General features: G+C 44.2%; 1 protein-coding gene and 1 long non-coding RNA gene across 2 annotated transcripts in view; one reads left to right on the forward strand and one right to left on the reverse strand.

Annotated features, from left to right (window-relative positions):
- Positions 1 to 12,371, forward strand: part of LOC149868892 (uncharacterized) — a 170,581-nt gene that overhangs the window by 40,133 nt on the left and 118,077 nt on the right. The window lies entirely within an intron of this gene.
- The window catches only part of LY86 (lymphocyte antigen 86), a 39,726-nt gene continuing 28,537 nt past the window's right edge, over positions 1,183 to 12,371 (reverse strand). Inside the window, exons 4-5 of the mRNA XM_090039335.1 lie at positions 6,099 to 6,151; positions 1,183 to 3,360 (exon numbers count right to left, since the gene is read on the reverse strand). Of these exons, the coding sequence (XP_089895461.1) occupies positions 3,259 to 3,360; positions 6,099 to 6,151 (155 nt within the window). The 3' untranslated portion in view covers positions 1,183 to 3,258. The remainder of the gene's footprint in view (positions 3,361 to 6,098; positions 6,152 to 12,371) is intronic.

A 12,371-nucleotide genomic window follows, 5' to 3' on the forward strand; every position in this document is an offset into this window, starting at 1 on the left:
AAACTCAGAAGAAAGCCAGGTTAATTATTGGCTACATCTGGCTCAGCCTCACAGCTTGACTGGAGCAAAGGACAATCAAAAGAAACAAAAGGGAAAAGCCAGGTCTAATTCCTAGCCAGCCATCCCAAAGAACCAATACTCTTCTCCCCAGTATTAATCCCTTAAAACCTCAGAAAATGGGGAACAAAAAGAGGAGAGTGGAGTTCCCAGACACTGGGACAGTTCTCCCTCTCTCTCTCTCCTCCCCTTTTGCTATCTGTAAATTCCTTCTCCTTTGGAGGAGACTTCACTCTTCAGCAGCCCCTAGCAGTTTCCCCCTCTGCAAACCAGCCAAGCTCACCTTGTATCCTTCTGCATGACATCACCCTGGCCTTGTCCAGGTGGGGAGTGCCACACTCCAGTCTTTCTCTTAACCAAACTGCCTGAAAAGTTTTTGCTTCCCCTGGTCAATCAGGCCAGAGGATTTTACATATTTTGCCCAGATACAAGGCTGCAGCTTTCCGTGTGCAAAGCACATGGTCAAAACAACAGGGGCCATCTTGTGCGCATGCACACACACACACATACATGCCCCAACTAAAAGTACACACTTTGCTATGCACAGCCCAAGTGTGTATGGGTGTTACACACACACACATACACACACACATGCACACACACACACGCACACTATAGCTGCTATGGGGGGGTGTATATATGTGTGTGTGTGTTTGGCTGTGAGGTGTGCACAAAGCACGAACAAGTAGGCAGGCATATTTTCATGGCTGTGCTTACTAGCACTCCAGGAGGCAGTGTGGACATGGTCCCAGTTTAACTATTTCCAAACAAATGAGAAAGTATATATAAAATAGTGCTATATTAGATGTTTGGCAAATACTGCATTTCACCTTCACATGAGGGTATGCTTGCTTTGTTCAGAAATGCATTCTTTTGACAGCAATTGCATGTAGTTCACATTAGAAAGACTTGGCTGTCAAATGCAGGAATGGTGTTTTCTTAAACTGTTAAGGATGGCTCATTTCTACTGATATGTCTCTGCCTGGTAATAAAGCCAAGGATGGAGGAGAGACTAGTTAAACCTCAAGTTGCTTTAAAAAAAAAAAAAATTCTTACCCCTCTCTCTTTTTCTTTTGGAGGACATTGTAGGCTAAATACTTGATCAGAAACCAGAACACATAGGACTCTTTTTAATGTGACTTTAATGAGAAGCAACTGGACACTGTAGCATATGAGTGGAGTAATTCACGTATCGCTATAAGGAACTTAAACAGAAACAAATCCAATCCCAAAGTCCCACAGAATAGAGTGTGATGACTCCAGAGAACAGACTTTGAATACTCAAAAACTAGACTTCATACTTCTGTTTATCCATCTGGGTCTCTCTTCTTTGGTCATAAAAAAGCTTATACAAAAAAGGCAGGGCTATAGATGTATATGATTATATAGCATTGTTTTTATAATATTGCTTGGATAAATGCCGCAATCCCTCTGTCTGAAGAAACTATTGGTGTATATAAGCCTGTTCTCTACTTTCTTAGAGACTTCCCAAAGAAAAACTGATTTGATTTTCTTCATCATTAGTTAGGTGATGTCTACAGCTTTTTGCAACTTTTATATTGCATTAATTCCATCTGATTAATGTATTTGTGTAATACTGAATGCATACCGAAAGCCTTCTCTCATCTATTTTACGGGTGGATGCTTCTATAACTTTGACACAGTACTATAAAAACAACTTTAAAAAAATGGTTGTGACATCACCCAGTTTGTCCTGTGCTGGTAAGTATCGAGTTTGATGGTCTGCATGGGCGACTGGTGCCACCTTAGTCAGGAGGGGCACGTGCCTCCCCAATGACCAGTGAGTGATGTGGGAGGTCCTCCCGTGGCTGGTCTTGCTGACCAGGCGGGGTTCCCCCATGGCCAGTTGCACCACCGAAGTGTCTGCGGCTGCTTCTGGAAGTGGCTCTGGCTGCTTTCGGGAGTGACGCTCCCTGGCTGGTGCTCACAGGGCGGGGCACTGGTGCTCCCACCTGCCCCCTTTGCCCAGTGCCTAAGTGGCGAGCGCAGCTGGTCAGGGGGTGCACCGGTGCTCTCAGAGGGTGCATGTGCACCCCCGTTCACCCTCTATGCATTGCCACTGATGGTTTGTGTTAGAGTAACATGAAAGCTTCCACATCCATACCAGTGACTGAGTGATGCCATTGTTTACTAGTTGTTTCCAACCTTCTCAAGCAACCATATCAGTTTACTGTAGTGAAACTGGTATTACTGAGCACTTCCCCCATAAGCAGTGACTTCAATTCCTGCATCTGGTATAATGTTGGCCTGCCTCTTTCATTTAAACTAAAGCCTTTCCAAATCCCAGATCGTGTCAGACTGTGCAAAACTGAAATCTGGAGTACTCTAGTTCTATTGTATCAACTGAGCATAAAATGACAGACATATGTTGTATCAAGTTCAAGTGAGGAAGGCTCTTATGGTTGGGATGACTTTCCTAGTTCCAGTTACAGCAGCCCTAACTATAACAGGCAAATCAGTATTCAGGAAATTCTCTACATTAAGGAGCTTCTAGCCTTCATTAGCACACAAATATAGGGCAAGCAGTCAGGCCTCAAGTTCTGACTTCCTGCATGAAGATAGTATGCTTATAGATCACTGGGTAATGATTGATTTAATAATTTCTGCAGTTGTCGTACTACAATTCTTTGTGGGCTTAAAATGCTTGCTATTTAAAAGCGGCTATATGTGGCTGAAGCAAAACAAATGGGCTCCTACACACGTGCAGGGAATGTAATTCCAGTGTATCAGACCAGACTCCAGTGTCATGTGCATCAGTGTCCCCACGCTGAAAGCTGGTGGTGGGGTGTTTTAAAGCTTGTTTGACGAGCTTTAGTTCAAAGCACCCTGCTGGCATTTTTCAGTGTGGGGACACTATGGTACATATGATGCTCTGCATATTTTTAATTAGCACGGCTCTCGGAGTTGTGTTGATTAAAACACCCCCTCCCCCCCTGCTTCCCGGAGCATGTCTGTAAATACAAATGGACTACAGTATGCATTTTAAGATAAATTCCTCCTGTAGTTCTGGAGACTCCCTTAAAAACAATAGCTTATAAACAAGAATAGAACCTGAATCTCCAAGTGGAATAATTTCTTTCAATGGCACTTTAGCATATAACTGGCTTTCTTAGCTATGCAGCTCAGATGAGTTTGGTAGCCTACAGCTTACATGAAAGGATTGCTGGATGTCTCTTTGTTTTATGGGAAGGGATAGTCTTGATGATTTTTTATGGTAAAATCAGCGCAAAGAACAGTGAAATGATCTTCATTGACCAGCTTCAGTGAAACAACATAATCTCCCTGGATGAGACAAAAGCAGAGCGCTAGATTAGCATGCACGTGGTGAATAGAATTCTCTCTCTGTAGGAGAAAATCCCTTTTTTAATTAAAAAAAATATTTTCCTACTTCATCCCTCCAAAAATCTCTCCCAGTCCTAAATATGTTTCAGTACCAGTAAAAGGTTTGTTCCGTGCTACTTGCCAAAGGTCCTGTTCCTTATAGACAACAGAGCAGCAAATTCTGAATTAAAACATGATGGTGATTGCTTCCAGAGGGAAACAAAATATTCTCATCTTTAGAAATGCCTATCAAGTCAGTGTAGCTCCTTTTACCCTTTCTGACACAATTGCCCCTTGGCTTGTGGTTTGAAAGCCATCTTTACTTTGCAGATGCTGTTTAATTAGACTGAGAGAAGTGCATCTTGGACTGGCTCCATGTCACTCTAATCTTACTGTTCAGTTATTAAACTGTTATCACTTCAGATGAATCCTTACAGAGTTAGCATATTGAGCTGTAAGAAATTTCATAAAAACACATGCCACAGGCACTCGGAACTGGATGTATTTTCATCTCAAAATGTGTGGTTAAAAATAAGAGTTCTTTTAGGGGGAGAATTTTACATAATTGCTCTCCTTACCCTGCACAAACAAACCAGGCAAAGTCCAATTGAATAGACTTGTGGTTTGAGGAATCCTTGGTTTTGTAGGCCAGAACCTCTCTCTCACTTAAAATGTTCAGAGGAGAATTGGGAAAGTGACTTATAAAAAGGATCACATGAGATTTGGAGGAGGATTTAACACAGAATTCTCTTATGGATTTTAGGCAATACAAGACTCCTTGTTTTTTTTCAGCAGTGTGGAGAGGAACAAAATATGGGGCTGGAAAGCCACCAGATGTATAGAGGCTTTGGAGCAGTGGTCTCTTTGCTTCAGCCAGGGCTTTCTGCTTTATGGAAGAAGCAAGAGACTTAGTTGCAAATATGGCTGTTTAACCTTATTTGAACCAGATTCCCCTGAGCAGACTCTCCTGAGGATGCTGATGTTAGATGAAGCTCTATAATCAACATGGCCAGGTTTTGTAGGCCTTACACTCATTGTGTGCATCAACACGAGCATTTTACTGGGTGCATCTGATCTATACAACACACTTAAAATGTAGGGGCATTTGTACATGCCAAGTTTTTTGCCTTTTCTAGCACTGAAATGACTGTTTGCATGAATGGGTTTTCCAGATGCTTTAAAAGTCTTTCTGGTGCATTAAACTAAAACTCCTTGGATGTAGTTTAGTTTGGCTCACTGAGAACTAAAGCATTGCTTCCATGGACTTTTGCATGAAAACTCAAGACTTGTAATGAGCCTCTTTGTCCACAGATGGTACAGGGACTATTTTGTAGCTCACCCCTTCGAATTGCTGCTGCTTTCGAATTGCTCCCGCTTTATTTTTTCTTGTGCTGTATGCTGGCTCCCTGTTCCCACAGCTACGTGGCAGAGCATGGGGTAGGGGGTCTTGGGCTGGGGAGCAGTGTGGGACCATCCTGCTCTCCTGCGATGCTGGCCAAGGACTGGGCTTATTTCATTTGAAAACCTAGTATGTGCAAACACAGATGCAACACTCCAAAGCTTAATTCGTTTGAAAACCTAGTGCATGCAAACACTGATGCAATGCTCCAGAATAAACAAGGTTAAATTTTATAAGCCTATTTAATTTAATGAGGATTAAACCCCATGACATGTACAGGCGCCCCAGAAGACTAATTCTACTGCACAGAACAGCAGGCAAAGCCTGTGTTAATGCACAGTAAATTTAATATAATGCACAGTAGTGTGACAAAAAAGTTAATTTGCACTAAAGTGCAGTAGCACTGATTATGGCACATTACGTTAGTCCCTATCATTACAGGTACTAAACTTAATGGGTTGTAATTACTGTATGGTAATGAACATGTAGACATGCCCACGGAGGAGTTGACTTATTAGCTCTGCAGTAAAGAGTTACCATCTACATATGGTCTGTATTAGGGTGCAGTAAATTAATTAACTCCACCATAAGATAGTGCTGTCTGGCAGAGTTATTGTGTATGTGTGCTGTACTGCACATGTAGACAGTGACAGGGGCTGGCTGGGGCATGAGAGTGCTAAAGTGTGGGGGCTGCTTGCCAGTTAGCCCTGCACTGTAAGCACCTTCATGCCCCAGCCAGCCCCTCTGCTGCCCAGCGCTGCCACCTGGAGCCCAAGGCTGACCGCTCAGGCCCCCTGCCAGCCTGGGGCTCCTCTGCCCTGGCTTGAATTGCTGTGGTCCTGGGTGCACATGCAAATACTGTGCCTGCAAGCAGTTTTCTCCAGTGCAAACTGTGCCAGAGTTTATTGCTCCATCTTAATTGCATGTGTAGATGCACCTATTGAGTAGTACCTTATTCCCTTGATGAATGCAGTGGCTCCTTGTGAGTTCTACTAATATTAACCGCCCCCCCCAAAACAAAAACCCAAGGAACCAGTGCTGTTAATGGGTACTTCCAGAGGCAACCTTTCTCAGACTGCTAGGAACAGCTGCTTCATTTGTTACCAATTCAAAATGCAATGCCATGCATTGGATGGGGAAATGACAAACGCTGCTGAATGGCTCTAGTGCTTGGTATTGGAAGAGAAAATCTGTGATTACTGACAAAATCCAGCTGCAGCTGGTAGGACTATGGTGACTCTGTTAGGTGATCCTTATATTTTAAAGTGTGAAGCAGCTCTCAAGTTGTAAGATAACTTACTTGGGGGACTTCAAAGTTTCCCAGACTGATGGGTCCTTCATAGTAGAGTTGTTCTGAAAAACAAAGTGGATCCTTATTGTGCAACCCACAAGGAAAGTAACATTTGACAGTAGAGAGTATGTTGTAATGACATTTGGAATTGTTCAGGGCTATGAAGTGTGAAGCGCTTCATAAAGAGGCCCATAACAACCCTCTGAGGTAAGTGAAAGGATATCCACTGCCTTATTAGTGAGAGGGAATTTGTTCCAGTGCCCATGCTAAGCCCCTGGGGATGTCCTGTGTAAGGGACGCCTTTATGGAAGTGTTGAGGAGACAGTCTCATCTGAGTGCTCTGGCAGTTAATAAGTGTAAAGTTTTCTGTCCTGACGCATCTGATTTCCAAGTGCTTATTGAATATTAAATTAATTTAAAAAGTCTTTGACTTTTGGAGTAAACTGGCACACAGAGGTTAAGTAACTTGTCAAAGGTATGGAAAGTTGGTGTAAAAGTGAAGATTGAAATCCCTAAGTCTCATTCGCCAGGTTCTGGCTCTGTAGCCACTAGATACAATTCCTCCATTCTCACCACTTACTGGGTGAAAAAAAGATTATTTCTGAGCTTGTGGTCATACAGTACCATCCAAGCTCCCTTTCTCTTCTCTGTAGCTTATTGGGTCAAAGCCTTCAGCCAGCACTTAAAAGTCCTCAGACATTTTAAATGTAGGTTCAAAGCTTCCTACACTCCTCTGCTGCCCCTTGGGATCCAGGACAAATTTTAGTCTCCTGTCTCATATGAGCTATTATATTGTTTCTTCTTTGATGCTGAGGGAGAAAGTGGTATTTTTATCTTGTTATATGGATTTTTCAGACTCCATTCTGCCCAGCCCTTCTCCTCTAGCAATTGTCTGTAGTTCACTAAAAGTTGTCTTAGCCTGGCATCTCTTAAATGAACCCTAAACTTTATGGCTAGGGACAGAAGTTACACATAAACTGATTTAAGTGATCAGAAACCAGTTTAAATCTGTAACAGAACAGAAATTCAATGCACATAAACCACTTTCAAAATGGCTGAAACTGGTTTAAGATAAACCCGGTTGAATGTAGTTTCAGACTTAACTGAATTAGGTCAAACCAGTTTATGGAACTTCTGACCCAGATTCCTTCCTGGTTTAAGTTAACTCACAGTCCCCCAGCATCCCATATGGAAGTGCCTACAACCAAGAATACCTGCTGGGGGGCTCTGTATTGCTTGGGGGGAAAAACCACCAAAACTTCCTGCAGCCAGTTTTCCCCCTCTGCCCCTGGCCTGGCCCCTCCGTGTTTGCCTTCAGCAGTGCCTGTAGGATGGTCTGGCTCAGCCCTGCAGCCCCAGCTCCAGCTGTGGGCAAGGCAAGCAGATGGTGGGGCCAGGCCACAGGGGCAGGGCCCTTCCCAGCTGGCTGTGGATCAGGCTGGGGCCATGGGAGCTGTGTGCCTGGTTTGCTTCCAGCTCCCTGTGCCCAGGTTGGGCCGGGCTGTCACAGAGCCACTGTGGTGGGCAGGGCTCTCCCTCTCCTCTTCCTCCCCTGATGCAGGGCATGGGGGTGGGGTTTGGAGGGGTGCAGTGCTGGGCCCCGCTTGGGGCGGGTGGGAGAACCAGTCACAGGAAGCCCTTGGTGGTTTTTTTCCCCAGCAGTATAGAGCCCCCTTAGCAGGTATTCTTGGTTGTGGGTGCTGCCAGCAAACCTTGTATGGGAGGGTCTGGCCAGGCCTTAGGCAGGGGCTGGACTAGACACTGAAGGACCTCTGGAGGTCCCTGCTAGCCCTGCTCTTCTGTGATTCCTGCCTCCCTCCTCCCCACTCTGCCTCCGGCCTGGGCTGGGGTCTAGCCATGCCACTGGTCTCACTGCTCAATCCTTCAGTGCCAGCTGTGGGGCAGAGTCTGGCCACACTCCCCTCTCCTCTTGAAAAAGCCTGGTAAAAGTAGCTTCCCTCCTCCCCCTCCAGGCACATCCTGGCTGGGGACTGCGCAGGTCAGGGTGGGGGTTTAAACTTCTCCCCAATTATACTCAGCCTGCTGGGACCTTGTCACACCCCTCTACCCCACTTCCAGCTCAGCTTCCCTCCAGCCTTCCAGCCAATGCCAAAGGAAAGGGAGGGCTCGCTCTAGCACTAGCCTGAGTCACTGAAGGCATGTGGCTGCATTTTTGGAATTAAAAGTGAATGTCTATTCACGTGCTTGCTGGTTCAATCTATGCAGGTTAGATTGACTTGCAAAGATTGAATCAGTTCAGGCTTTTTAAATGTCTGCATTTAGCCAAAGTGTTGAATGTGTGGAACAAGCATTGGCATTTGCAAGAGCGCCAAACCCTAGCCCAAAGTTTATTAAGGAGGAAATTGAGTCAGAGAAACTGTGCGTGACTTGCCTGAGGTTCCACAGAAAAGCTAAAAGCAGCCTTTAGATTAGAACTCAGGCTGTTCTGATTACTGCTCCAGGAACTAATTCACAGCACTACCGGACTGTCCCATGTCCTTGACCCTCGGCTGTGCCTTTTTAGAGAGAGCTGTTGCCGTGGCTGTTTGCTTCTGTGGCTGAAGTAGGAGCCTTAGAGTCTGACACATTTCAGTTTCATGGAGTAATGACTCAAATGTTTAAAAATAGGAGCACAGCCCACCTCTCAGTGCACATTTTACTAGAGCCCAAACAGGAGTTGCAGGTGCTGACAGTAGGCATCCGTGTTCCTGCGGAACTTAACTCACGTAAGTAGTGACTTCCAGGGTTCAAATTACACTTTGACTTGGTGGGGGGGGCTGCAAAAAGATTGGGCTTCCCATCATGATGCCCTAATAAAATCAGAGACCCCTCAGGTTATGATTTTCATATTTTACAGGGGGGCTCTTGTCTCTTATGTGGGGGGTCTCAGCCGCCCTAAGTTCCCCCATTATTTGAACCCTGGTGACTTCCTAAGGACTTTATTTGAATAAAGCAGGGTAGGTGCTTAAGATCTGGGACCGAAGTTCAATAAACGGATTTAACCTAAATCAATTAAGTCTAATACTGGTTCCATCCATGTGTATCTTAAACTAGTTTTAGCCTTTTTGAAACCAGTTTATGTGCACTGAACTTCTGTTGTGTTACACACTTGAACCAGATTTTGATCACTTATACCAAGTTGTGTGTAATTCCTGTCCCTAGCCTAAGTGTTTGCAAAATGAGTGACTGGTGCCTCCCAAGTCTGGGGGGGCACCAGATCACCAACTGGGGGAAGGGTCCCCTAGCAGCTAATCGCCTACTGGGAGGAAGGGGGGATCCCCCAGCAGTTGATGGCCGAGCCTGAAATCACCAGTGGCAAAACTGGAAGTGTACTTCCGCTGGCATTTCTGGTTTTGCAGCTGGCATTTCCAGGAGGTGCACGGCCAATCTCAGAGGGTACATGTGCACCCCCTATGTGTCATCAATGGTTTGCAGTAGTAGTAGTGAACATGGGTCATGGAAACTGTCCTAGTCAAATATATTGCAGTGTATGGAAATTTATGCACATAGAAAATTTCCCCTTTGTACTGATTCCTTTGTGATAAGCCTTGTTTGAGCACGAAGTGAGGCAACACAGAGTCAGGCTCCAAAAGTCCCACAAGCTCCAGAGGACAAACACGGAGCAAGACTGGGCTGTGAACAACCTAGGAAATAAACCTCTTCCCTCGGAGTCCTTCTAGGACTGGTGGAGGTGGAGACCTTTCCCAGGTTACATGGTTTGCTAGGGCTGAACCTGCAATATTTCAAACCTGCCAAGATACTGAAGGTGAAATGCTTGTGTCCTAGCTTTGCAGAATTCCTATTTGAAAATTAAGGAGGTAGCATTAAACAGCACATGTGCTTTCAACTCCTTAGTGGAGAGCCTAGTCTCTCTCTAGTGAAGGCAGAATCTAATTTTTTTTCCAATGCTCTATGACAGACTTTAAACACTGCATCAAGGTCTGATCAATGCAACCCAGGATCTTAACTCAATAGATTGGCCTGGCTACCCCAACCTCAAGAAAAAGGTGTTTCCACAGCACACAGACAAACTGTGGAGGCTTTCCCATTAGAAGTCCCCAGTTGTCTTGGCTATTCTTTCTTGAGGTAGAGACGGAGAGAATCTCTCTGTGGAGCAGAAGTCTGGGAGATAGGCTCCTCCAGCTTTCCCCAGCTTCCTACCACAGCCTTAATACTTTGCCCCAGTGGAGTGGCTTTCCAACCAAAAGGATTGCAGAGGGCAGAGCAAGGTGGTATCTTAGAGACTAAGTTGTTCAGAGTAGCATAGGCTTTCATGGGCAACAACCTGCTAGCTTTTGATACAGTAGATGGTCTCTTCTCTGCAAAAGTGAGTTTCTAAGGTATCACTCTGGCCTACCTCCTGCCTGACTTCAGACTATTATGGCAAAGCCACCTCTCTCTACCAGAAATATTGGAATGGTTGACAAATATGAATGGTGCCAGTAAACTCCTTTTGAGAGCCCTGTGTCACAGATGGACTGTTGTCTTCTCTACCAGGAGAAACTGGGCTTTTGTTGTGGGAAATGAGAGTAGCTTTAACTTTCAGCCAGTAGTGGCTCCAAGGAGATACCATGAATAAGCAAGTCTGCTGAGTGGTTTGTCAGTACTCTTCTCTGCCAAGGGCCATTTGCTTTGATGGCTGTGACTTTGACTAAGCCAGGCACCCAAACAACTGTTATTCCTTCCATATGGGCATTGCACTACTGAGTTTGCAACAGAAGAGAACATTCCTAAAACTGAATCAAATGCAAAAAATATGTCACTTTTGAAAAGCTGCTTGAGTACAGTATTTTTCCTATAGTTCATCAGTCCTTGCATTTGCCTATTAAAAAGGAGCAAATTAAATAAATCAGTGGCAGTAATTATAACATCTAGCCTTGCTCGTTGAATATGAGATGCATCTTTTTAGAAATCTTCTGCCTGAGCTCATATGGTGTAGATGGTTAGAAAGATTAATATTATAGGATCGATCTATAAATCAGAACAATCTTTCAGTAAAAACATTCTGTAAAAAAGTGCCTGCCTTTGTACAGGACACTAGTTAAGTCATAACACTTCTTAGCGATCCAAGGTTGTGGCTGTCTATATTCAGATTTTTAGTGGCTAACATGATTAAAGATGCTTTCCACAGAGCAGCACAGAAAATGTTTGTAAGATCCTGTGACATTGGGGGGTTGGAAGTGGGGGGAAGAGAGGGGGAGCTTCACCATTATTTCTTAACAAAAGTAATTTACCCATACTGTTGCTACTCAACAGGTTATTAGAAAGTGGAGGGTTTTTGTGCACAAGCTGTAATTTCCCACTAAATATTCTGAGTTACTGGTTATCATTTATTGTGAAGCTGCTTCTCATTTCTGACAAAACACCTATAGTGAAATTCTCACTCCTCTTTTCTCAAATCTTTCTTATGCTGAAAATCTTTAAACATTTTCACACTCTTTGTACTATATAAAGGCCACAGTACATTTGCACCCACCTCTTCCTTTTCTAGGCTTTAAACCTTTCTGGAATTTTAATTTTTTTCTTCATCCACGTATTAATGCAGTAGTGTTAAGTATCTCTAGGGTTAGATCCTCCATCCATTCAACTCAGTGGCAAAGCTCCCATTAACTGTTGATGCAGGACTGACCTGAATAGTGCTCAGCTATAGATATCATAGATGAATGAGTATCATTGTCTCCGCTGGGAGTGATAAAGGAAGTGAGACTTAATGAGGTCCCAAGGCAGATCAGTCCAGAACCCAGTTTTGTACTGGAGTTGCTTTCTCAGAGGCTCATGTCCAACTGCACCTAAAAGAATTTACTGCACACTCATCCTCTTTCCGCATGCCTTGGCTCCCCCCAAATCTCTCTCTGCAGATAACGCATTACATACACTAACCACAACAGGAACCGCTGGAGGGAAAAAGTTAATGCATCTGAGGTCTGGGATAAGCCTTATTGCTTAAATGTGATTGCAAAGAATCAGATGTTTGTTGAGTGTCCTCATATGTTGACAGTAAGTCAGGGAATTGCAGAAGTTATGTCCTTGGGCATTAAGATTGGTTAAAGCTTGTGAGCTGTGGTTGATGCAGATTTTAATGCTGCCTTAACAGGTGGTTTTTCTCTGATTTGTGCTGGCAGTGATGGGAAATACACTTGAGCAACCTTAATTCTTTTGCAACTCTTCTCTTGGGAGGGATATGGAGAATAATTAGAAGAGTTCCTCCCTGAAAAGGGGAAGATCACCTTTGAACTAAAGACCACAAAGGATTTAGCAATGATTCTGTGCACTAAAAATGTT

The sequence above is a fragment of the Crocodylus siamensis genome, chromosome 3 (assembly GCF_052110815.1).
Source record: "Crocodylus siamensis isolate JL-2025a chromosome 3, ASM5211081v1, whole genome shotgun sequence".
Lineage (NCBI taxonomy): Eukaryota > Metazoa > Chordata > Crocodylia > Crocodylidae > Crocodylus > Crocodylus siamensis.